Source organism: Rosa chinensis, chromosome 2 (genome assembly GCF_002994745.2).
Source record: "Rosa chinensis cultivar Old Blush chromosome 2, RchiOBHm-V2, whole genome shotgun sequence".
Taxonomy (NCBI): domain Eukaryota; kingdom Viridiplantae; phylum Streptophyta; class Magnoliopsida; order Rosales; family Rosaceae; genus Rosa; species Rosa chinensis.
In genome coordinates, this window is record NC_037089.1 from 73,791,103 (window position 1) to 73,817,620 (window position 26,518).

General features: G+C 37.4%; 3 protein-coding genes and 1 pseudogene across 9 annotated transcripts; all 4 read left to right on the top strand.

Annotated features, from left to right (window-relative positions):
* The first annotated feature begins 636 nt into the window (after positions 1-636).
* LOC112184975 (F-box/LRR-repeat protein 2) lies at positions 637-1,761 on the top strand. Its single transcript, XM_024323193.1, has one exon. The coding sequence runs from the start codon at positions 637-639 to the stop codon at positions 1,759-1,761; it is 1,125 nt and encodes a 374-aa protein (XP_024178961.1).
* A 913-nt stretch (positions 1,762-2,674) lies between these two features.
* On the top strand, positions 2,675-5,049 carry LOC112188579 (protein IQ-DOMAIN 32). Its single transcript, XM_024327722.2, has 6 exons — positions 2,675-3,013; positions 3,124-3,432; positions 3,621-3,830; positions 3,934-4,047; positions 4,136-4,528; positions 4,701-5,049. The coding sequence occupies exons 1-6, from the start codon at positions 2,942-2,944 to the stop codon at positions 4,794-4,796; spliced, it is 1,194 nt and encodes a 397-aa protein (XP_024183490.1). The 5' UTR covers positions 2,675-2,941; the 3' UTR covers positions 4,797-5,049.
* Positions 5,050-13,320: 8,271 nt separating this feature from the next.
* Positions 13,321-14,257, top strand: LOC112184976 (annotated as a pseudogene).
* Positions 14,258-18,752: 4,495 nt separating this feature from the next.
* Positions 18,753-25,211, top strand: LOC112186819 (probable transcription factor PosF21). 7 transcript variants are annotated; one of them, XR_002930908.2, is made up of 9 exons: positions 18,753-18,850; positions 19,203-19,256; positions 19,356-19,580; positions 20,034-20,716; positions 21,258-21,390; positions 21,989-22,073; positions 23,321-23,738; positions 24,036-24,123; positions 24,789-25,211. XR_002930908.2 is itself a non-coding variant. In XM_040514625.1 (9 exons), the coding sequence occupies exons 5-8, from the start codon at positions 20,034-20,036 to the stop codon at positions 23,704-23,706; spliced, it is 1,287 nt and encodes a 428-aa protein (XP_040370559.1). In that variant the 5' UTR covers positions 18,816-18,850; positions 18,946-18,986; positions 19,203-19,256; positions 19,356-19,580; the 3' UTR covers positions 23,707-23,738; positions 24,036-24,616. The 7 variants fall into 7 exon arrangements, 5 of the variants coding, with proteins under 5 accessions (XP_040370557.1, XP_024181118.1, XP_040370558.1 ...); XR_002930910.2 differs by lacking the exon at positions 24,789-25,211 and adding an exon at positions 24,271-24,616; XM_040514625.1 differs by lacking the exon at positions 24,789-25,211 and adding an exon at positions 18,946-18,986 and having other exon boundaries at positions 18,816-18,850; positions 24,036-24,616.
* The last annotated feature ends 1,307 nt before the right edge of the window (positions 25,212-26,518 follow it).

Consider the following 26,518-nt stretch of genomic DNA (forward strand, 5'->3'; position numbering starts at 1 on the left):
ATACAAAATGGACGCAAAAGATGAACTTTAGTGTATTCGGCAACCCACCCTAGGGTTACTTTGCTTCAATTCATGGAGTCTAATCATCGTGATATATATCTCCATTCAAAGGTTGGGATCCAACAAGAGATTGGCTCGGTCCCAAATCCTTTAGGCATGGTTTCATCATGCTTTAGGCTAGGAATCTGTGTTCAGGGCGTTTGATTTGGAAGACTTATTGCTTAAGTGTTAATCATGAAGTATATTGAGGCGGATGAAAGTTTAAGATCTCAGATATTCCTGAGGTTCATGAGTTATGCTCGTAGTTGGATAATGTTCCTAATCCTAATTGGTTTATGTTTATTTATTTTGTTCATGTCATAACCCACCTGACTATTTTCTAAATTTAAGACAATGCAATGCATATATACATGGAGCTTATTGAGATTGTTTGATCCATAATTATAATTTGAAACAATTACTAGCTAGGGACTGCATATTTTGGCAATATTTGCTTCGTGGGCCTAGGCGTCAGTTTTCTGAACCTTGATCGGTTTGAAATAACACCCACTCGGGTCGCGTCTAAATCAAGCCATACTACAGTTTGCGTAGTTTTTGTTACAAGAGGCTCTCAGCTCAGCCGCTGTGACACACAGAATGGCTTCCAACACCGAAGAATCAGCGAAAGTTTCTCTCTTGAGTGTCGACGAACTAGGTTCAATCCTCAAGTTGGTTACCGACCCAGATGACAGAAAATCGTTCTCCCAGGTCTGCAAGCAATGGTCCAAAGTCGAGGGTCTAAACCGATCATCACTCCGTCTTCTCCAATCCGATCTTCTCCGCCGTGTACTACCCAGATGCCCAAATTTGATCACTTTCCAAACCCAGGAGCCCCTCTCCGACGCCGACCTCGAATTCTTAGCCCAAACATGTCCCAGACTCCAAGTCATCAACCTCAGTATTTGTGACAATGAATCCAAGGTTCAAGATTTGGTGTCTGATGGTGTTTGCGCTCTGGCAAATCAGTGTCCGAATATAACAAGGCTTTTGCTTAGAAGAAGACTGAAGGCAGGAGTTGCTTCGGTGATCAAGTTATTACCGAACTTGACGCATTTGGATTTAGGATTATGTCATAAGGTTGAGGACAACGACATTGAAGCAATTGGGTCGGCGGCGAGTTCGATTGCCTATTTGAATTTGGAATCTTGTGTTTGTATCACTGATCGCGGTTTGGGGTTTCTGTCACATGCGTTATTTTCGAAAACATTGAAGACATTGGTGCTTGCTAAGTGTAGTAAGATCACTGATTCAGGGGTTTCGGTTTTGCAGAACATGTGTTGCTTGGAGCATCTGAATTTGGCTAACCATGGAGCGAAAATCACTGATGTAGGAGGTCTGGCAATATCGGAAATCAAAACTCTGAAGAAACTGAACTTGTCTGGGCTGATGTCCCTGACAGACCAAACCGTAGTTGCTCTTGCGCAAAATTGCCTCAACTTGGAGGTGCTTGATTTGAGTGACTGTCAGAGGGTGACGAGAGCTGGTCTTCGTGCATTTTCGAGTCACACATGCTTAAATTCTCTTGTGTTGCACTATTGTTTTAAGTTTTTTGGGTCTGATTTGGAACACTTGGTGCTGGAGTGTCCGACATTGAAGTGTATTGTGGTGGATGAATATGTGGGACGTCAGATATTGCCGGAAATGCAAGAGAGCACTAGAAGATGTGTGAGGTACAAGTTTATTTGTGATTGGTCTTTCAAAGACCTTGAGAATTTAAGATAATGTAGTGCTATTTTAGCTCTGAAGAATCCAGTCTTTCTATGAATAAAAGTAACAGCTGTTGAGATGATTGCAGTTTTCATATTGGGGTTTTTGTATAGTATTTTGTTTGTTTTGTGGCTTCATTAGAAGTTAGGAGGAGATGAGATGAGCTCCAACTGTTTATAGAAGTCCCTCAATGAATACATGCTTGACTTGAGAAATAAATCTCCCAACTAGCGCGTAGGCTGCCAAAATGTGTGCATTGCGAACCTTTTTGTGGAGTAATAGGAATGACAAACTAGCTGCTCAAGATTCGACATATGATCAATCTGATGATAAAGGTTTTCACAGATCGCATGCATCAGTGCTTAGGATGGACCCATGTTTTGTATTGGATTGGCATACCATTCCAAAGCAAACATTTGGAGTCAAATCCAAAGGAAAGGTCGCAACTTGGCTAGTATCATACATCTGTGACTGTGACATCCTATAATCACAACTCACAAGCATCCAAGTTACTATAATCACAAGCATCCAAGTTACTTCAAGCTTTAATTTTTCACAAAAGAAAAAGCTAATCCTCCTTTTGCACTTAGCATAACAACACAGAAGGATAAGTCGCTGTAGTTTTAGGGATATTTATGGATAACGTTTCAGAAAATTATGAAAACCAGTCTGATTTCTTGGCTTCTCAAATATTGGCAAGACTTCCATTTTACAATGAGACAACAGAAGACGAGAAGAAGAAGTAACCAGAAAGGAATAGGCATAGCCTTAACAGCAAGCAAACTTTTTTAGGCCAATCACCAATGTGCTTCAAGCCATGTGCAAAAAGCAGGTGAAAAAGCAAAAAACACAACCATGCCCCCCTCGTTGATCATATCAATCTTTTCTAACCTTCACTTTTCAGCTTCTATTATTTTTGTGATTAAAGTACATCAGATCCAGCTCTAAAGCAATTAAAACCCTGCAGTTTTCTGACTTAATTCTATCTAACATGTGCTATCCCTCTAATTAAAATGTATTAGTTGTTATTACAAACTTCTCAAACAATTCTATACGGTGAAACTTACTATAGTTGGCATAATTGAGTGAGAAATGTCAGTTCAATTATGAGCTTTTCACTGCAGTATATGTGATTTAAGACGCACTAGCTCTCTTTGAGCATCTTCTTTGTGCTTGTTGTGCCTTCTCAGTTCAGATGGGTATCCATGGAGGTTTGGTCAGGAGTGTCTTTTCGAGAAACCGATCTTTTAAGACTCATGAGAGCAATGTGAGTCCAATCATACTTGTTCCTTCATGATTCGAGCCTCTACTGTTTCTTATGCTACTATACAAGTATATATTGATATCATTTGGCTTTTTGTTTGATGAAATGATCAGGGGAGGAACAATATGACAGAACGGAGAAGATGGAGCTCAGTTAGACTCAGATCATATCTATGTGGGGATGAATTTAAGTCAGTGGTTGCAGACAAGGATTCAGCTTCAGTTAGGAGCTTTGAGGCTAGTGTATCGCAGCTCAATTCGGTGCTTGTAGAGGTGGATTCTTGTTCTGCTGAGAGCTCTGAGGCCACTGTTACACAACCATTGCAAGAAGACTTAACAGACAAGAAAGATATGCACGTCTACAACACAATGTCTGAAGAGCAAGCAGCAATCATCATCCAGTCAGCATTTAGAGGCTTTCTGGTAAAGTTCATAGTCAGAAATTCAGAATATATGCTTCAATTTAAATGTTTGCAAGTCATAGTTCAAAGTTATTTGTGAAAGTATTCATTGAATTTTGGTAAAGAATTATTGGCATGTTAGAACTCGGTCATCTCAAACTGTTTTCAGATAGTTATTCATTGATAGTCATTAGACTGCTTGAATTTCAGACTAGGTGTCAAAATGAAAGGATCAAATCAGAGGTTGGTAAACAGGAGCTTATTGTAGGATCAGAAAGTCCAAGTATGGAGTCTCTGGGGACATCAGTTGAAGTTCAAACAGGAAATTCGGTGGAAGTGCACTCTATACAGGAGGAAAACTTGGCTGCTCAACACCGGCTGACACAACAGAAAGCTAGAGCGCAAGTGCTAAGGCTTAAGGTAGAACACAAACAACTCTAGCTTTTAATTTTTAAGAACTAGCTAGCTCATGCTGAAAGATAAACTTGTATCATTATAACCAGTAATAAATTATCACTTGCAGGAAGACTGGGATGATAGCACATTGAGTAGCAACATGTCAAAAATGAGGATGCAGAACAGAATGGAAGCGACAACCAGGCGTGAGAGAGCGTTAGCTTATGCTTTTTCACAACAGGTACATCTGAAATTCATCAATTCTGGAAAAAGGTCATAGTAGGATTTTGACATTTAGCTTGGTACTTTTTTCTTTTCCGTAAATGTAGCTACGGATCTGTTCAAAGAAAAAACATGCGAAATCTGATGGCACAGAACAGAATATGGGGTGGAGCTGGCTAGAACGATGGATGGCAACCCGCCTCCCTGAAAGCTCAAGCTCATTGGTTGAAACTCCTACAAGCAATATTCAGCAGGTCGAGCCAATTTACAGCAACCAAAGAGTTGTGATGATCAGGAAGAGATTATTTGATGGGATGGGTGAAGAGAAAGAGAGCTGTGGATCTAATGAGGTGACTGTTGCATTTGATAACTATTCAGTAACAACAGAAGAAGAGAACAGTAGCTTCAACTCAGTTGATCAAAGCAGGGTCAAGGCTACAAAAGGTGTATCAAGGCGAAAAACTACGCCGAGTCATGAGTGTGGGAAAGATTACCTCAAGGTAAGGATTTACCCAAATTGGACTGTAATATCCAGATTGAGCTAGTCAAAAGAAATGACTTCCATGATCCATTTGTAATGGTTTTCAACTTTTCATCAAGCATGTTATATAAGAACAAAAGTCACAATTAGTTTACGCTTTTCTTGTGACTTTGCCTTCCACATTGGCACAGGTAAGCAAGAAGGATTGTTCAAGGGAGGCTGAGAAAGATGCAATCGACAAGTCGAAGAAAACCGGGAGTGTCAAGTGCAAAAACTATTCATTTTGACAATTACAGCTTTCTCACTAGTATTGTTGAAATCTGCCACTGTAAGAGTAAATAAGCAGATTCTTGCTTTGTTGTGTTGATTAAAGTGTTTTCATTGATATCTCATGTAAATTTAGTTAAGCAATGGAGAATAATCATGCTTGAATTCCAAAAATGTTCAGTAGCGTACATGCTTGGTAGCTGAGTTTGAAAGAGAGCTGATTATTGTGTTAGTGGAATCTTTAACATCAAAATAAGTAGCAACTCTTTTAGAGATTCTGCAATCTAAATAATTGAATTTTACTTTATCAGTAGTATTCAGAGTACTAGTAAAGTAGTAATTACAACATACTTTACTATCCTACTGTTAACAATTTTAGGCAAAATATTTTAGGGACGACTGTATTTTACAATCCTCTGTTTTGGGGTCCTTGCATTTTGCCAGCTATCATTTTAACGCATTGCAACCTATTGTTTCATAGTGGCAACTCCATCACCAATGATCAAAATCTAAGACATGATTTAGCATTTTAGCTTATGCAAAACCTTGTCGAAATCACAACCATGAAAATTGTACCGTTGTTCTAGTGTGGTGGTGTAGAGGAGTCGAGAGTAGTTTCTAAACAGCTGTGAACTCTAGGAGGACACTTTGTGTCAAAATGTATCTATCTTTGTACATTAATTTCAAGATCTAATGATGGATAATCAAATCCATATGAAGTATGAAATTGTTACAACTTTGAAACAGTAAGTTACTACGCGTTAAAATTACAATGTTAGAGGTGAAATAAAATCGACCTCACAACATAGAGTAGTAAAATGCAAATAGCTAAATACACTTAACATAGGCACCTGCTTCTGTATCAATGAATGGAAAATGATCAGCAGTAGTGAATTATGGAAACAAGAGGATTAGTCTAAAACAAACTGATTTAAATAATGTATAGAAACAAATGAGAATACAGTAACTGGAGAACCAACAAGAAGTTCATCACCAAATCATCAAACTAAGTGGGGGCATTATATTGGCATCCTTTTTTCAAAACAATACAATAGCAATTTCAACACTAATTAAAGACAAGGAAATGAGAAGAATAGGTAAACGAGACGCATGATTTGGGAAATCTTTCAGTGGTCCCTGTGTCACCCAAATAGGTAAAATTGTAGAGCCAAATTCTGAGAGTCACAATTATGATCATGTCTATAGCAACCTAGCTACATTGCTATATATCAGTGACTAAATTCCCACCAATATATTAAAGCCATGCTGCATTCTAATCATCCACCTTGAACTTCTTCTAGAATGGCAGACCTTAATTACTCCCATTATCATCCCCCATCTGTTCTTCATTCTGATGAGTAGTATTATTTTGTTAACCCATCTCATCATCTGTGTGAATGCCGGGGATGGAGAAGCTACTACTACAGCTGAAATTTTGTCACCAGCAGAAGCACCAGCAACATCAATAGTACAAGGAAGAAGATACGAAAACTCTCAGCTGGTTCATGAGATAGAGATACTATATCACGCCATTCGCTTCACCATCTTCATTGTCATGGCCCTTATTGCTGCTGTCCTCACTTTCAAAGTTCTAAACACCCCCATGGAGCAGATGTGTTACGGTCAGAGATGGAGAGAATTAATGGAGCATCAACTAATGTAATTGCCTGGCCAAATTTATAGCTAGCTAGCTGCTGTGAGTGTTGGTCAGACTCAGAAAACTCAGAAATTGCATCGCTTAGACTCATAATGTTCTTTTCTTTCTTGCTCCCTTCTCTTAATCTGTTATTTTATCCATTATATTAAGTACCAACACCAATTTCAGAGAAGTTGGTTGGTGTAGTAGCACTGGAATTGTGGAGTATATTGTGCACTTGTGTATTCCCGATTGATCATCTAGAATACGACAGCTTGGTAAAGTAAAAATTGTCATGACTGATTAATACTATGTTTTGGGTTGTTTTACGCCCTCATGTATTCATAGCCTTTGCTGACAACTAGGCTTGGAAGTTTGAGCAAATACCAGTATCTTGCAGAAAATCACAACCATCAAAGCTTGTACTACTGTTCTAGTGTCGTCTCTCAGAGGAGTACATTCTAGTCAGCTGTGAACTCTAGGAGGACATTATTTTTTTATGTCAAAATCCATCTTTGTGATTCATTTCAAGGTCCAACTTTACCAGGCAACAGTTTAAATGGATAATCAAATCAATAGGAGGTATGAAATTGTTAGGACTTTGAAACATCAGGATCCAATTTATGAGTTGAAAACTTGAAATTATAATAAAGCTGAGTAATTAAACTGATTAATCGACCTCACATCATAGAGTAGTAAAATGCAATTAGCCAAATACTGTAATATAGGCCCCAAGTGAAGTGGATAACAGAGGATGTACTAGTGGGAACTAGCTAGCAATATGTAGCATTCTTTTTCACAGACACAATACAATGGCAAATCATTCAGTGGTCCTGTTACACCAAAACAAGCCATATAGGTACAATTGTAAAACCAAAGCCTGAGAATCACAATGATGATTATGTCACCAATGAAACATATATAGCAACCTAGCTAAAATTGCTATATCAATGATTCAACTCCAACAATATATCAAAGCCATCCCTCATTCCAGTCATCCACCTTGAACTTCTTCTACAATGGCAGCCTCTAATTACTCTCATTATCATCATCCCCCATCTTTGTTCCTGTTCTTCATTCTGATGAGTATTACTATTTTGTTAACCCATCTTATCATCTGTGTGAATGCCGGTGACGGAGAAGCTACAAATACAGCTGCAGAAGCACCATCAACATCATTAGTACAAGGAAGAAGCTGTCAGAACTCTTGGAAGGATCATGCGATAAAGATATATCTTCTCTTTATCGTTGGATTTTATCTTGTTGGTCAAGCTCTCCTTATTATCAACTGTGTAATTACCGCGTGTAAATAGTGTGAATTGTGTAAGAGATGACTAGCCAAGTTTAGCTAGCTGCTGTGAGTGTTGGTCAGACTCAGATCTGAGTCTGACCAACACTCACAGCAGCTAGCTAATGCATAGGTTAATTAGAGTATCAGTTTGTTCTCGTCTTTGCTTTCTATTTTCCTAGCAGTAGGAGAAGTATATGACAGTTGTCTTTGTATATTATGTTAACACTAATCTCAGACTAGCAATTTGGGACTAGTAGTACTGGAATCTGTAGATTTTGTTGCATTTAGATATGTATCCCAAATTGATAATTTACATTTTGACAGCTTGGTAAATTTACAGTAACTAATTACTAAAGGATCACAGAAGCTATCTCATCCTCATTGTTAATCACTAGAACAGAGGTCTTCCAACAGATGATTACTGGATTTTCTTGAATAACAGTATTGAAGAAAACTGAATTGTGAAGTGTTTGGTAAGAAAGAAACTTAATGAAAGTCTAAATGAAAGAAACTCATTAACAAATAAATGAATGATTAATTACAATGGAATTTTATGTAGCCTGAAATAACTAAAGCTTTCATTAACATGGAAGTGCAAACTCTAGCAACTGGTTTCTAACTATGATTGACAGATTCCGGCAGCTGTAGATGAACAAGTAATTCTGGTTGACTTAGCAAAGTTACAGTCTGTAATTGTTTCACATGGAATATGCCACTGTAAATAAGCATCTTCTTGCTTTGGTACGAGGATTGAAGTGGTGTCGTCGATTTTCCGTGTAGATGGTAACAAACAAATTACCATCTTCAGACTTAATTAAGCAAATGGAGAATCAGTTTGCTAATATTCTAATATATTTTCAGTAGCTTTCATGATTAATTTGGTAGCGACAATACCTAACATTGATCAGCACCTAGTCGTCACCTATGGAAAATTAAGCCGATCTACAACAACTTACCCTAATTAATCAATAATAACCAGCTAATCATCAATAAGGAAGGCCATTGGTTGGTTAGCAATATATAGCAACTAATAATGTGGAGAAAGAACCAAAAAATAGCAAGCGCCTGGGCCTAGCCACATTAATATAGATTCCCACTAACATGTAAAAGGATCAAGGCCTCACCTCACTTAATTTCCCTCAGCCACCTTGAACTTCTTCTACAATGGCATCCTCTAATTACTCTGATGTCCAAGATGTGAGTTATTGCTCAACAGCCTCAAAGATCATGATGGAGATAAGCTTGTGGTTCGGTACACAGAGATGATTATGCTCATGCTGATTTTGTCGTGGGTGAAACTGCTAAGCAAGATGTACATGATCCTCTTATGACTTTCTTTACACTTCAGTGACAACATTATATTACTAGTAATGCCAATACTTCTTTTATTTTCTTCTCCTTTTACCAACAAAATTCATACCAAAATGTAATAATAAAGACAATTAAAGTTGGGTATTTCTAAATATATCAAGTAAATTTCTATGTAGATCCAGCAAATTAATTTTGCATGAAAATACAGTTACATTCTTGTATGAAATGACAGTAATTGTCATGGTAAATAGAGATAATAACAAAAGAAACCAAAACGGTACGTTATTTTGTACCCAGCAGTTCTTTTAAAGCTCTTCAATGCGGATGGATCATGAAGACCTCCAGGAAATGGACCACTTAGAGGCTCATATGCATCTGTAAATGATTTAGAAGCTTGTCTTCCCCACCCCATCCTCTAGTATATATACCATCATCTACTTCTGACTGAAAATGAGAAGGTTGAGAACAAATTTTCCTTTTGTCTTTGAGTGGGGCAATCATGGTGTTAAGGACCTCTGGCCATACTACAATATCAATAATTATGTCTAATCATATTCAGAAGCTAAAAAAAAAGTTGGAAAGTTGGCCATACAGTGGATCTCTCCAAATTTCTTATTTAAGAAGTATTTGAGCACTAGCACGGGCACCATATAATGAAGGCATCGGATTCAATCAGATTTATGCTTCTTATATACCCACCATTTGTAGCTTCAGGCTTTTTCTCTTTTTTTTGAAGCCCCCAAGGGCGAGAAAATATATTCATTATAAGCCAGAATAAGCCGTTATATACCCTTCCGCTACCAACTAGACAGACAAGAAGATAGTAGTAGTACCCATAGTGGACATAGAAAATAGACCTACTCATTGTACAATCAAATGTCTAGACATAGCGGGATCCCCCCTTGGTACTACGCCGGAGGCACTAGAAGGGTCAGGGCCTCCCAACCTAACATATACCCAGTAAATCTAGTCGCCTAGAGACTTCAATTGGTGTACAACTAGAGACACTGATAATTAGGTCGACAAGACCAAGACCAATCACTAAAACTAGATGCACAAAGTGCCTAGATTGTCCTTGAAACTAGGGAAATATTGTAAATAGGTAAACTAAAAAGCATAGGAATGGGCCTAGGGCAAACATCCTAGTCCAATTTAAAGCCAAAAAGCAGCGCCAAGAGATTGGGCTCAGCTCAAGGTCCAGCAGTAGAAAGATGACCCGAGCCCACCACACTATCCCCAACCTCCAGCCGCCGACCATGCTACCCGATCAAATAACGTCGTGACCTTCTTCATGAAATCACACAGAAACTGATTAGCCATGCCGCCACCACGATCCGCGCAAATCCATCGTAGCCACGCCGCCCCAGCGATCCTCCCCGACTACTAGAGCCTCGCCGTCACACCGATCTACCACAAATCGCCACAGCCACACCATTACAAGCCCTGGAAATCCCCTGCAAAAGATGCACGCCGCTACAGATCCTAGAAGCACTCGACGTCCACCGTACTTGCCTAAGCAGACCAAAACCGGACTCCACCATTGCCCATTCCACTCAAAACCTTGAACATCACCCCATGTACCCATGAGACTACCCAAGCGATAGTTTTTAGGTCCCCGTCCGGCAGCCACCTAAGATTGGCATGGCAAAAAAACCAATGCCAATCTCAAGCGCCGCCGGGCGAGAAGGAAGTCGCCAAAAACCTAGATGCAAAGTCTGAGTTTTTTTTGGAGGAGGCTAGGGTTTTTTATTTGTAGCTTTAGATATTATCATTGTTATTACTATAGTTATTATATACATTCATGTACTATTGTATACCAACAGAGGGTTTCGATTTTCTACTCCAAACGGAGATGTGGGTTTTGCTTGGTGCAATTAGAAAGGGTATTATTGGAAAAAATGCTAGGTGCAATTAGAACTTCTATTATTTTGCTGGGTGTAAAAAACATGCTGGATTTACATAAATATTTGCTTGGTACATTTAGAAAGACCCTTAAAGTTTTGAGACATGATTTCTACCACAATTTAAGGCTGATTTGTTAATTGCAAGTTAGTGAAGACGTGAGAGTGCGCTAAACTCTTGCTTTAGGTATAAAAAAGGACGACAGCTTTTGATACAATCACAAGACTCGCACACGATGCGAAGTTAACATGCATGTTTCCTAAATATAGATGGTAGAGCTAATTATAATCCAAATTAGAGTCAAATTATAATCCTAATTAAAGTCAAATTATATCTTTTATATATATATATATATATATATATATATAATTAAGCCAATTCTTAAGGGAATTGTTAAATTTTAGAATTATATGCCCTCACAGAATATAAATGTTAATAAACAAATTATTTCTATATGAGAATAAGATAATCAATAGACTATATTATATTTAAATTTTCTCCTGAAAAAAAAAAAAGAAGTTCTATCTCTCTAACTTTTTTAATTAAAGTCATAATCCTAATCATAAAATAATGTCCATGTTGTCTTATCAATGACCATCTATTTAAATAGCAAAAGCAGTGGAAACTTGTTGTATCAATCGTCAGAGACCATCAATTATATGATTCCAACTCCAAAAGGGCCAAGTACCCTTCATCTAGTATTCTACTTCTTGTGGCTCTAGTTTGTGTTTCAAGAGTTGCACAAACCAATGGTCATGATATTCAAAAGTGTCATTGACCTAAAGCCCCAAAATGAGGGAAAATTATCTCACTTACCTCAGCAATATATTTTTATTCCTACTAACACAATTTAAACTAACTTGACATTTTTACCCTCAGTTTAATTAAAAAACAACGTCCATGCCATGCTATGCCCTCTCTCTCTCTCCCGTCACGAGCAACACACTCTCCTCCCTCCCTCACGCTCACAGCCCAAATCCCTAGTGGTCCTCGTCGGCGTCGGCGTCGTCGCCGTCCTCGCCGGTCACCAAAACCAACCTTCCTCGTCGTCTGAAACTCTCTTTCTCTCTCTCTCTTGCCGACGACTGATCATCAGAGCAGACCTTGCTGCTTCCGCGGTGGCGAAGGCGGTAATGGTGTCGATGATCAGAGCCTACTCCGGTTCTCACATCGAAAATAGAAAAAGATCACGGCAATCGTCCTATCGCCGATTCTGATTTTTCCGGTGGCGCTGAGGTCGATACCGGTGAGTATTGACATTGCTTGTGTCGCCTTTAAGCACCAACAATCTGGACCCAAGCTTCTGGAGGCTCAAATACAAATCGACATAAGAATCACAGTCAATAATCGCCCGTCCGTTTGGTTCACTTTTTCGCCGCTCACCAGAATCAGCGACGGCGTCTCCTTTCGGTCTGAGTTGCAGCGCACGTTTTTTTTTTGTTTGGTTCCATTATGTGCGATGCTCTCTTTTTTATTTAGAGGATAGAATCCTTCAGACTCTGTTCGGATTCCGAACAGGTTTGACGGAGAAAAAAAAAAAAAAGGAACAGAAACTCAACTTTTTTTCAGGTTTTTGGATGAGAGGAGGGCAGAGTAGCGCTGCTATTAAATCCCTTTCCCGGGTTCCAATCTGGCCGGATCTCTCACAGTACCGGTGGGTGCCCAGAGCATTTTCTGGGTGTCCAAATTATTAGTATTATTATTTTTTTTGGGGTAAAATAGGGGCAGAAGGCCTAGAAGGAAAGAAAAATGAAAAAAAAAAAAATTCTATTGGGGGGCAATAGACGTCTATTGGAGGGTAATAGACGTTTTGAATTGATGTAATCTCCTCGTTTTTTTTTCTTTAATCAAAGTTATATTTGTCTAAATTTATGGAGATTAGTTCCTATTCTGGCGATTGAAAGTCCTATTGGGGGGCAATAGACGTCTATTGGGGGGCAATACATAGCTGATAGTCATCTATTGGGGGCAATACATGGCTGATAGTGGTCTATTGGGGGGCAATAGAGGTATATTGCCCCTCTATTGGGGGGTAATAGATGTCTATTGGGGGTAATAAACTTTTCCGGTGAGGTTTTCAAAAATTCTGGTGGGCGGCGACGGGAATCCGGCTACCGGTGACCGGATTCCAGCGAAAGTTTGCCGGAATCCGGCGACCGGTGATGGGATTCTGGCGGCCGGTGACGAGCTCCGGCGAAGTCTCCTATGGTTTTTCTCTCTTCCATTTTCTCTCTCTCTCTAAATAACAAAGGGATTAGGGGTAAAATGGTATTAAAAAAAAATTAAAAACAAAAAAAAAATCTTAATGGGTATTAGGGAAGACTCCTTTTGAGTGTATTGGGTAAGAGGGAATTAAAAAAACTTAATGGGGTTAGTGGGATAAAAATCCCTAAAAATGGGGTAAATGGACAAAAATCCTATTCAAAATGGTATTTCCAAATCTCTTGTGGAGACACGAGGCTATAGGAACATCAAGTAACAACAGAAGATAGTTATATTCTCGGGTTGCAGAGAATTCCATATGGACTGTCTGGTAGAAATTAAACCACAGATCAGAAGCCGCCTGTTTTGTTGCAACATGGGCTTCTAACAGATGCTACATTATGGCTAATTAATCCACCAGATCAGGCTTTGGCGTTCATCTTGGCTGACGAAGGGTTTGATGTATGGCTTGCTAATACTCGAGGAACATACGTCTCTAGCTGTGGACACAAATCACTTACTACTAATGATCCTGCTTATTGGGACTGGACATGGGAACAGTTGGCTGCTTATGATCTTCCTGCTTTGTTCAATTATGTGAACAAGCAAATAGGATAGAAGTCACACTATGTTGGCCATTCCTTAGGAACGTTGACAATGCTAGCTGCCTTGTCCCAACAAAAGCTGTAAAACTCATTAAGATCGGCTGCTTTAATTAGCCCAGTTGCTTATCTGGGTCATATAACCACACCGCTTTTAAGAATTGTTAGTTTGTTACTCAAACATTTTGACTGAGCAATTCTACATCTTTGGTGTCCGGGAATTTCCTCCCGCTAGGGCGATTAGAACAAACTCTGCAGACCATTATTTGCATACAACCGGGCGTGGATTGTTCCAACATTTTGACCGCTATAACAGGTCCAAATTGCAGCCTAAGTCCTTCAAGTTTACATCTTTACTATAAACATACACCACAATCCACTGCCACAAAGAATATCGTACATTAGTCTCGGATGATCAGAAGTGGAACCATAAGAATGTTCGATTACACTCTTCCACTCACAAATCTGCAGCCCTACAATAAGTTTACTCATCCGGTGTACAACATTGATGTCGCTTTAAGCAAGCGCATAATTTAACCCTGAAATATCGTTAGTAGTATAAGCAAATAGGGATCGTTCTATTCCGGGGATTGAGGGTACACCTGTCATTGTCAAACAAAAAAAGTATTATTTACAAAAATAAAATAAAGAATATAAATATATACAATTGTATAAACAAATAAAGAATTAAAATAATAAAGTATTATTTACAAAAATAAAATAAAGAATAAATATATACAAGTAAACACAAATAAGGGGGGAGGGTTTTAAGAATTATAGAATTGAAAATTAAAATAAATAAAATAAAGAAAATATAAAAACACATGTACAAGAATGAAACATAAGAAACAAAGATTAAAACCACATCCATATGCAAGAAATCCAATTACAATTCCTATAGTTGATTTTAAATGTCATGAGAGAGGAGTTGATCATGTGAATCATTCGAAAGCAAATGAATTCCCATATTTTACTTTTCAATGCTAATTAACCTAAGCGAAAGCACCTAGATTAATCCTATCAAACATGCAATCAAGCCCTAGAAAGCTAGTCAATCATGACATGTTCAACGCATTAGACATAGAGAAAGGCTATCAACTCAAGTGTACAACTTAGTATGGAAAAGTCCACCTAATTGCAATCCTCTTTAATTAAATTCGGTCTTTGCACAAAACCTTTACTACTTTGATTCAAGTTTACACAAAACGAAAAGTCGATTTCATGTTCTTAAACCTAGCACCAATTATATCAAAACCCTAAGTGTTTGCAACCACATAAGATTAAAATACAAAAGTTTTCTATCATGCAAATTTAATTAAACAAACCCACATAAGCAACATAAAAATCAACATATAGAAATCACAACTTTATCTCAAAACATATAAACGGGCTTTAAACTTTGCCCTTAACATTATTTGTTAACTAGAATTCATAGTTCTACAAATCTAAACAAAGAAAACCAAAAGAAATTACAAGGAAAAAGATAGAATTACACCATGAAGGGAGTGGATGATGAAGAGCTTGAGACATTGATCTTGAATCTTTAAAGCAAGACTTCACTATCACGGCACAAGGTGGATGATGACGGCTAGGAGGCTTCATGGCTTCTTCTTCTCTTCTTCTCTTTGCTTAAAAATGCAGAAACTTAAAACTAGAGAATGGAGAGAAAAATGGAAAGGAAATGGAGAGACAAAGAAGATGAGATGGATGAAGGAATATCTTTTAGAATGAGAGGAGAAGGTGTTTATATAGGGAAGAAAAAGAAGAGTGAAATGATGAGTGGAAGAAAAATAATGAAAGTGGAGTATGAAAGTGATTTGTAAAATATGGAAAAGAAAGAGAAATGATGAAATGAAAGCAAAGCATGAAGGTGCAGCAACATGGAAGTGATGATGATCTATTAAAGAGATAGTAGAAAAAATATATCCAAGGAAAAAGAGAAAAGCATCTAGCTTTCTTCATGTGGGTGGGAAACATGAATATGTGGTGTTGAGCTGTTTTCAGGTCAGTTTCTTCCCCTTTATTCCTTCAATTATTTCTCCAACAAGACTTCATTATATGCCTTCGACTTCTTCATATGAAATGTTCCACTATGAGTGTAGATCATCCTGACAAATTTTCAGAGCTTCAATCCATGTGGTTGGGCCGGAAATGCTGCTGGACCTCTTACAGGTCCAGTTTTCCGGTTTTGCTTCTGTAGAAAATTGGGCTGATTGTTTGAAGGCCTTCCACTCATATTTTTCTCTGGCACTCTTCATAAGAAATGATCCTTTGGGTGTCTAAAATGGATCTGGAAGGTTTCAGCTCATTTGAAATTCATTTGGTCAGGCGGCCGCTCCTTCTTCTTTGCTTGGCTTGGTTTCTCCTAGCCGGAGTAGGAATATGTGTAAAATTGATCTTTTAGTACATTTCCATTTTTCTCCATCATTTCCAGGTAATTATGGACCTAACGCTCATTTCACCTTCATTTACTCAAATGTACCTAAAAATAGAAATTGAATTAAAAATCGATTCAGTTAAGGAATTAACTAAGCAAAATGTGAGGAATTAACTATTAAAATATCACATTAAAATGCTCCTATCAAACATGAGACAAGTTATGGTACTTGTGGGTATCTCATACACTCATTTACAACTATTTGAACAAAGAATTACAATTATTTGAACCAAAATTACAACATTGAGAACAAAAGTTATCATATTCATTTGAACTATTTACATATAGTTAAACAAAAATTACTACATTGACAACGAATTTGTTCAAAAGCTTGTCACAATGTCGTAAGAGGCATAATTACTATTATTAGAACTAAGATTACACAAAATAGGACTCAATATGACAACTCTGACAACAAATTTATTGTCACTTTTGTAAATGTGGGTATGAGATACCCACAAGTACACTAGAATTTTCTGTACAACATGGCAAACATTCCGAAAGACATTCCTCTTTTCCTCGGCTATGGAGGGAGGGATACACTTTCGGACGTCAACGATGCGAAGCCTTTGCCTAATGACCTCAAATATCATGACAAGGACAAGCTTGTGGAACAATACGTGGATGAGTATGCTCATATGGATTTCTTTATGGGTTGGAATGCCAATCATAAAGTTTATGATCCTCTACTCACTTTCTTCGGGCAACATTGGGAGTCTTGACTCCATAATCTGTATTTTCTAGATCTTTCTTTTGTCTTGCATTTATCAATTTCTAAGGTTGTTTTCCCTTTAGTAGTTGTAGTAGCTAGGCATATTTTCATAATAGCATTCCTATTGTGTAACTTTGATTTCTTGGGAATAAAGTTCTAATTAGCCCTTGTCATAATGCTGGCTTGCTGCTGTCATTTTCTTGGTCCTTAGTGCTGCTGTCCTCACTCACAAAATTCTAAACACTGCCGTGGAGCAGTTGTGTTGCATCAACGATGGAGAGAATTAAGACAGCAGCAACTACTGTAATTGACTAGCCAAATTTATAGCTAGCAAGCTGCTGTGAGTGTTGATCAGACTCAGAAATTGCATAGCTTGGACTCGTAATGTTCTTTTTGTTTCTAGCTCCCTTCTATTAATTAATCTGTTATTGTATCCATTGTATTATGTACTAACACCAATTTCAGAGCAGTATAGTAGTAAATTGTGCACTTGTGTATGTATTCACAATTGATCATCTAGAATATGACAGCTTGGTAAAGTAAAAATTGTCATGACTGATTAGTACTGTGTTTTGGGTTGTTCTACCGCCTCATGTATTCATAGCCTTTGTTGACATCTAGGCTTGGAACTTAGAGCAAACACCAGTATCTTGCCGAAATCACAACTTTGTACTACTGTTTTAGTATTGTCCCTCAGAGGAGTCGCTTGAGTATTTTCTAGTCAGCTGTGAACTCCAAGAGGACATTACTTTTTTTGTGTCAAAATGCATCTTTTTAGATTGATTTCAATGTCTAAGGATATCACGTTACCAGTCAACAGTTTAACTGGATAATTAAATCAATAAGAGGTATGAAATTGTCAGGTTCCAATCTATGAGTTAAAATTATAATTAAGCCGAGTAATGAAACTGAATCGACCTCAGATTGTAGAGTAGTGAAATGCAATTAGCCAGGTACTGTAACATAGGCATCAAGATCAAGTGAAGTGGATAACAGAGGATGTATTAGTGGGAACTAGCTAGCAATATTTGGCATTTTTTTTCACAGACACAATACAATGGCAAATCATTCAGTGGTCCTGTTACACCAAAACAAGGCATACAAGTAAAATTGTAAAACCAAAGTCTGAGAATCACAATGATGACATATATAGCGACCTAGCTACATTGCTACATCAATGATTCAACTCCCAATAACATACTAAAGCCATCCCTCATTCCGGTCATCCACCTTGAACTTCTTCAATAATGGCAGCCTCTAATTACTCTTATCATCATCATCATCCCCCATCTTTGTTCCTGTTCTTCATTCTGATGAGTAGTACTATATATTTTGTTAACCCTTCTTATCATCCGTGTGAATGCCGGTGACAGAGAAACTACTAATACAGCTGACTTTTTGTCACCTGCAGAGGCACCATTAACATCAATAGTACAAGGAAGAAGCTGTCAGAACTCTTGGAAGGATCATGCGATAAAGATATATCTCCTCTTTGTCGTTGGATTTTATCTTGTTGGTCAAGCTCTCCTTATAACAGAGTGATTAATTACAATGGAATTTAATTTATGTAGCCTGAAATAACTAAAGCTTTAATTTCATGAACATGAAGTGCAAGTTTGCACAACCGGCTTCTAACTATGATTGCCACATTCCTGCAGCTCTAGATGAACAAGTGATTCTAGATGACTTAGCAAGGTTACAATCTGTACTTGTTTCACATGGTGAAAATGTGCCACTGTTTTAAGAGTAAATAATTAAGCAGCTTGTTGCTTTGTTATGCAGAGATTAACAAACAAATCACCCACCTTGAGACTTTGTTAAGTAATAGAGAAATTACGGGTTCGTCCTTATTTTTGTAATAATTTACATTGTTGCCATTGGTCCTTGGTATATATATAAGTGGTATAAGCGTCAGCCTTACAGGCCCTGTGTCTACAGAGACAATCCGACATCAACTGTTTCAGATTATCAAGCTCAGGCGGTTGGTATTTGAGATTTGTTGTTTTCTTCTTCTTTTTTAATCTCAAATTTTCTGATTGAAATTCTTTCTGGGTCCTGTGTATTTGATGGGTCAAGGATTGGATGCTTCAAAATTGAATACTTGATCATAATAAAGAGTGAGGCTTTGAATCATTTTGTGCTTGGAAAATTAGCAAATGTATTGATTATGCTGTTGTTGATATTGGGTTGTTGGATGTTATTGATGACTATAGTTTTTTTTTTTTTTTTCAGTTTTTCAATTTGTTAATCTAGGGGGTTGGTGTATGGATTTTGGCAAGCAATCGCATTACTACAGTTGGTGATTGCTTTTTTTTCTTTTTCTTTTTTGACAGGATAGAGCAAAGTTTAGGGTTGGAATTGATTCTGGGAACACTCAGATTACACAAGTGAGTTGGGTTTGATTGGTTTGATATTTTTGAGGTTTTAGTAATGTTGTTTGAATACTGTGAAATCAAATATAATGATCATTGTATTTACAAACACAGAAAAGCTTAACTGAAGGGTGATGACCATTGTCTCTATGTGGGAAACCGTAAATGAATGGGAGTAGTGTGGATTTGAGTGGTTAAAAAACTTATCAGATCCGTCCAACACCGTCATCATCATCGTCGTTCTAGTTCACAGATCCGCGTTTTCATCGCTGATTATCACGTTTTCATCGCTGATTATCAGAGCTCAGTCGATTCCAGTCATTCTTCTTCATCTGAGCTGTAAGTCCTCTTGGTTTGATTGGTTTGCTGTATTACATTTGAACAAGCTGTTAAAGAATTTTGATTCTTTGGGTTGGCTCTGGTATTTTTGGTGTTGCAGAAAGAATTCTTGCATTGTCGTATGGAAATTTGGTCCATGTTGTATGTTGTGGCATAGTATTCAATTGTTAATGTGATAAAGCTTGGTTTCATATCTAGTCTCGACTTCCTGACTGGTGATCAATTGTTTGTCTAAAACCTAAACAAAATCTGTTTTTGTTCTAATCCAAAAAAATAAAGCTTCTTTTTTTTCTTTCAATAAAGTGAAATGTGTCTGACTGGGTGTTTTGGGCTTTGCAGGGTTTGGTTGAAAATACTGAACTCTAGTTCATGGGAAAATGAATAACATTTATCATCTAGTTCAGCTCATTCCCAGGGTTTGGTTGTAACATTTTAGTGTTGTGATTATTTTAGATGGATAAGGACAAGTCTCCTGCACATGGTGGAGGTTTACCACCACCATCAGGCAGGTACTCGAGTCTTTTGCCGACTTACAATGTGAAGACTGAACCCTCTTCATCATCATCATTTCCACCATTGGCCTCTGGTGCTACTGCAGAGCCAGGTCATTTTGGTCACGGAATGTCCACTGAATCTAATCACTTTAGTCATGATATTAGCCGAATGCCAGATTACCCACCAAGGAAATTGGGTCATAGACGTGCCCATTCAGAAATTGTGACCCTTCCAGATGATATTAGCTTTGATAGTGACCTTGGTGTTGTGGGTGGTGCCGATGGTCCTTCATTTTCAGATGAGACAGAGGAAGACTTGTTGTCTATGTACCTTGATATGGACAAATTCAATTCTTCATCTGCTACATCGGACTTTCAAGTGGGTGAACCATCAGCTTCTGCTGCACCAGCTGCTCCAGCAACAAGAGCGCTCACTAGCTCTACAGAGAATATTAGCATGGGTACTCATGAGAGACCCAGAGTTAGGCACCAACATAGCCAATCAATGGATGGATCAACAACCATCAAAACAGAGATGCTGGTGTCGAGCTCAGAAGAGATGTCTGCAGCTGATTCCAAGAAAGCCATGTCAGCTACCAAGCTTTCGGAACTTGCCTTAGTTGATCCAAAACGTGCAAAGAGGTATTGTTTTTTGATTACTCATAGATATGTCTATATACACCAATATTTGATGGAGTGAATGGATTTTGTAGCATTTTTGAATTGATATTAAGTCCTTCAGTTGTTATTGTCCTTTGACTGAGTATGGCTATTTCTAGTCTATTTAACTTGAACAAGTGAAACCTAGTCTATCTTGAATTGTTGTTACGACACTAATTTTACTGCTCAATAGTTCTACTCTAAAGCTTGTTGGTTACTATGCAGTTCCGATGTTGCTAGCAGTAGTGTTGTATAACGGTGTATGTAAGGAGCATACCTATGAAAGTTCATTTCAAGGAAAAGTTTATGATTTTTACTTCAAGTTCATGAATTTTTTTTTTTTTTTGGTATGTTTATAATTAGAGGTGAATATATTTGTTCTTATCGAATAAAAGCTCCAAGTATTTATGCCTTGAGGTTCCCCCCTATTTATGTAATAAGAGTATAATGGTGCCTTGCTTTCTGTTTTGTATCATCATCGTCATCATGATTTATTTACTTATTTATGTTTTGCCATGCATAGGATCTGGGCAAATAGGCAGTCAGCTGCAAGGTCAAAGGAAAGGAAGATGCGGTACATTGCAGAGCTTGAACAGAAAGTTCAGACCTTGCAAACAGAAGCAACATCGTTGTCTGCTCAGTTGACTCTCTTGCAGGTGTTTTCCATCAGCTTAATCCTATTGTCTAGTTGATTATCCCTCTTAGAAATGTGTTCATTAGATAAAAACAAAACAACAGCACAATACAAGGGACTAGAAGTTCCCTGTAAAAACTATAGAAAACTGCGTGTAGATAAAGACAAACAGCATAGCGTTCCAATAATAGATTGCATGACAAGAGTGATCTCTTAACTCAGCTGATACCCGTGCCTGGGGGCCCGAACACAGGCCTTTATCCCACAGAAGATCCACCGCTTCATCCCCTTACTCTATTCCACCAAAATAGACTTTATTCCACAGAAAGCCCACATCTTCATCCCTTACACTATTCCACCAAAATGGACAGAAGCTCCACTGCTTCATAGGTGATTTACCGACCTCACATCCCAAAACCATTGCCCACTCCTCAACGTTTCTTTTGGGTATATTAATCTCTGCAATTGAGCACCTACCTCGATCAAGAGAAAATATCTCTTTTCACAAGATCAATCTGAGCAATTTGCACTCACCTTAGTTTTAACTACTTCAATATAAGTAACTTACATATAATGTGGACAATAAGTGATTGTTTTTCTTGTTGATTTCTTGTATGCAGAGAGACACAAATGGTCTGACTTCTGAAAACAGTGAACTGAAACTGCGCTTGCAAACGATGGAGCAACAGGTTCACTTACAAGATGGTGGGGTTTCTATTTTCATGGTTATTTTCAATAAGTTCATTTTCTGTTTAGCTCTCATATTTTGCCATATTCTGTTATTAATATGGAGTATATTAGAAGTCATGGACCCTTGGTTTTATGGAATGGTCTATGGCTAAGAAAAAAACTTATGGAACATAAAACATGGCAAAAACAAAAAGATTTAAAAATAGAATTAGGCATGTGGGGGTGCATTAACCACTTTTCATCTTTTAATTTAGTTAATTTGGTTTTTTACTATTTTACTCTTATCAGATTAAATTATTATTTTTCAACAATATCAAGCAAGGGCATTATTTCTTTTCGCTTTTGTTTTTGTTTTTCCAAAATTTAACCATAACCCCTTTATTCCCATTCTTTGGGGTTTTTGTTGGAGTTGACAATGATGCAAGGTTTTGTTTCAAGTGGTTACATTTTAGTTGCTAACTTGCTTTTATTGTTGAACTATAAATGTTTAACTGTTTTGACCATTTTTTACAGCTTGTTTATCAAGTGAGTGGATTTTTGCTATTGGTGTCTTTAATTGATTCTGATCATATCGATATAGAACTGATTTATGCATGCCTAAAAACTGTACTCTAGAGCTTTATTTGGGTATATGTTCTTTTCTGTTCGTTTAATTTGTTTTGAAATTATGTGTATATGTTATCCCTTTCATTACCCTCTGAGCTTTATTTTAAAGAAAATTTGATCCCTGATTTTGTTGGCATAAATGCTTCCTCTGCACTCGGCCTTCCCTTTTAACGTAAATGAAATTTTACTTTGTCATATTCTATTCTTATTCATTATGATGCTTAATCATGGGTTTGGTGCCTATATGTGTAAAAACTTTTACTGTGGTACTCTTAACCATGGGGTTGGTGCCTGTATGCTACTGTAGTATCCGGTTTTTGGTATGTTTTAAATATGCCTGTATTATGCTGATGTGGTCCCCCCCTATACGACTGCAAGGTTTTTAAATTTTAGCTGTATAAAATGTTCTTGTAGACGTCCCATTAGTGGATGACATATCATTATATTTTCATCACTCATATTATAATACCAGTAGCATTAAATCTAGAAGTCTAGTTTCTTAGGGAACAAAAAGAGTCTAGCTTGTCGAGTTTTGGAGTCGCACTATAGTATAGGTTTTCTTTGAACTTAAATTCTAGATTATTCTGATGTTCCTTGCCTTAATGTGGATGAGATTATAACTTATCAGAAAATATTATTTTTGGTTTTTCTAATAGCACTTAATGATGCACTCAAAGAGGAAATTCAGCACCTGAAAGTTCTGACTGGCCAAGCTATGCCAAATGGTGGACCTATGATGAACTTCGCTTCTTTTGGTGCTGGTCCTAGTGCTGGCCAGCAGTTTTATCCAAACAATCAAGCCATGCACACTCTTCTAACTGCACAGCAATTTCAACAGCTCCAGATACATTCTCAGAAGCAGCAGCATCAGTTTCAGCAGCATCTACTGCATCAACTTCAGCAACAACACATGCAGCAGCAGCAGCAGCAGCAACAACAACAACAACAAAGTGAGGACTTGAAAACAGGAGCAACCGTGCAGTCTCCAAGTTTAAATGATAATGCTTCAGAGGTCAACCAAACAGTAGCAAAGGATTGTTAAGAGAAATTCTCCAGTTGGTCAGAAGTAGTGGGGTCAGATCTGCCTCCCCTCTTGTTTCAATTTCTGGTTAATTTATTTGTAGTTTCTTACTCTCTTTTATAGAAAACTACAGCTGTAGGTTAAGTTATGGGTTATATTTCATATGGTATAGTTTTAGTGCTGATGACCATTGTCCAATATAAAGTTTTCTGAAGTACTTTTCATTAGTTGTTTTTGATTGGATTTAGACATCGATTGCATGTGTTATTACTCAGATCTTCTCCAAAATTATAAATTTTGTTGATTTAGTATCTGTTAAGGTAATCTTTCTTCTGAATTGTGTTCATCAGGGTACGTAGTCAGTTCAGGACAAGAGCTTTTCTAATAAGCAAGCCAAGCTTGAAATCGCAGAAATACACACCTGAATTGGAACATTTGGTTCGTTTTCGATCCGTATTTGTTCTTCAATTTGTTGTTTGATGGATTAGTTGTCAAGTTAGAATAAGTGACTTTCTAACCTGTGTGAATAATTGCTCTGTTTTTGTTTCTTTTACTGTTTTATTTGGCATGGTTTCATCTCTTAAGCCACCTCTTAAGAGGAAGGTTAGGTAGGGCAAAGAAATCTGAAGAGGAAGGGAATTCTATGTTGAGAATGGGATGATTGATTCGTGATATTGTATCTGTACGAAAATTCGTGCTCCTGTTTATCATATTCTATATCATGTACCCTTATTATTTAAAGGAGTATTAACAGTAGACTTAAAATGAAAGGACAGTATATAACCAAAACATGTATAGCATTCCCTCATAGCACAGATTACAATTCTAATATATTTCACAGCTCTTCGATGGATGTAAAGATTGGCTGTGAAGTTTTAGATTGAACTGCTACTTTTTATGGTTATGAATGATGGTGGAAGTTGCAACTTTATATTCATTAATGAAATAGTCACAGTAATAAGCTATAATATACAATTGGTGCATGGTTTCCTTCATTCACCCACAACCAACTGTATAAAGAATGATATGCTTACAGAGATTTAATAACCTTCCTTTCAGCTCTCTGTTTAGTCTTTTTTAACTCGATGCACATTTCTTCTCAGGGTTGTTAACAAGCAATGCTATTCTTCTTATCAAAATTGGATTGATATAAGAAGGTGCTGGATATCCAAATAGAGTTGGCTGAAGTTTAAAATCACTGAAGGAAATTCTGTACATAATGTTATTATGTCCCTGAAGTTTATTACCTTTCAAAAGCAGTCGTTAAAGTGGATTTAGATATATGGGAAGACCAGCAGAGCATTAAGTACTCTTCGAAACTTCTAAAGAGGATTGGTTACTGATGATATTAAGGTGTGAATGAGAAGATAGAGTCGGTAATCTAGAAGTGAAGGAGAATACTTGACCAATGAATATTCCTTTCTTATTTTGGTTTTTTTTTTTCTATTTTATTTTGAATTAGTTTGCGCATTTGGATCCCCTTTTCGTTATGAAACTGTGAACTTCATTCGATTTCTGTCAGTTAATTCAGTTAGACAGAAAGCAATGATAAATGTTATAAAACTTGAATGCAGTTAAAATAGCAGCGCGGGGCTCTGTAACTAGTTCCAATATAATTTCAGTAGCTGACATGATTTGGTAGCTGGACTGTAATAAGGTGATTATTGTGATAGGGGAAACTTCAACATCCAGACTATATAAGTAAACATTGATCAGCACCTAATCGTCACCTATGGAAAATTAAACCGTTCTACAACATCAATAACGGGCTAATCATTAATAAGGCCATTGGTTAGCAATGCATGATTAGCAATGAATCATGTGGAGAAAGAACCAAAAAATAGCAAGCTAGGCCTAGCCGCATCAATATAGATTCCCGCTAATATGTAAAAGGATCAAGGCCTCACCTCACTTGATTTCCCTCAGTCACCTTGTAGTTCAATGGCAGCCTCTAATTACTCTTGTCGCCGTCAGCCGCCATCTTTGTTCCTGTTCTGCATTTTGATGACTAGGACAAGGTGATGGATACAAGGATGGAGCATTGTAGAGGGCTGCATCCCCATCTTTTCATCTGTGTGAACTCCAGTGATGGAGAAGCTACTACTAGTCTACCACAGCTGGGGTATTGTCACCCGCAGAATAACCAACATCAAGCTCTCAAAATATTTGGCTGGACAAGGTGATAGATACTAGGATGGAGCAATGCAGCCCAGGCAGATTTTTCCCAATTTTTTTTCACTAATAAGGTAATTAGCCAATTTTACACCAATAAGAGACAGAAAGAAGGGTAGTTAGCCCATGTAAACCTCACCACCTTCTTAGTCTTCTGTATTTTTTGGGACAAGCACCACCCTCTTTGTCTGAATTCTTTTATATTTTTTTTGTTCTATGTTGATATTTACTTTCACTGTATTCAACATCGAGGTTGAAGAACATAGTAGAATTTTTTAGGAGTTTTGATTAGAAAGCAGAGTTCTCTCAATCAAAGGACAGAAGATCGGGTTATATGAGTTTTTGACTGTCTTTTTCATTTTCTTATGATATCTTCATAAATGTAGTAACTTTCTTTACCAAACGAGGGTGATAGTCTTGGTCTTCTAAGCTTGCATTGGCAGTACGTCTTCATGACTTCATCAATTACTAATGATAAAAACGAAACGGTATCAACGAAGGGGTAAAGCTATGGTATGTTAACAATTCTCATACATCAACTATTTTTACCACTTTAAGGACTCATATTACCACTTTAAGGACTAATATTACTATTTAACTCATATGGTAAACTAAGAAAATTTACCAAATTAAAGACTCATGTTACCAATTTGAGGACTAA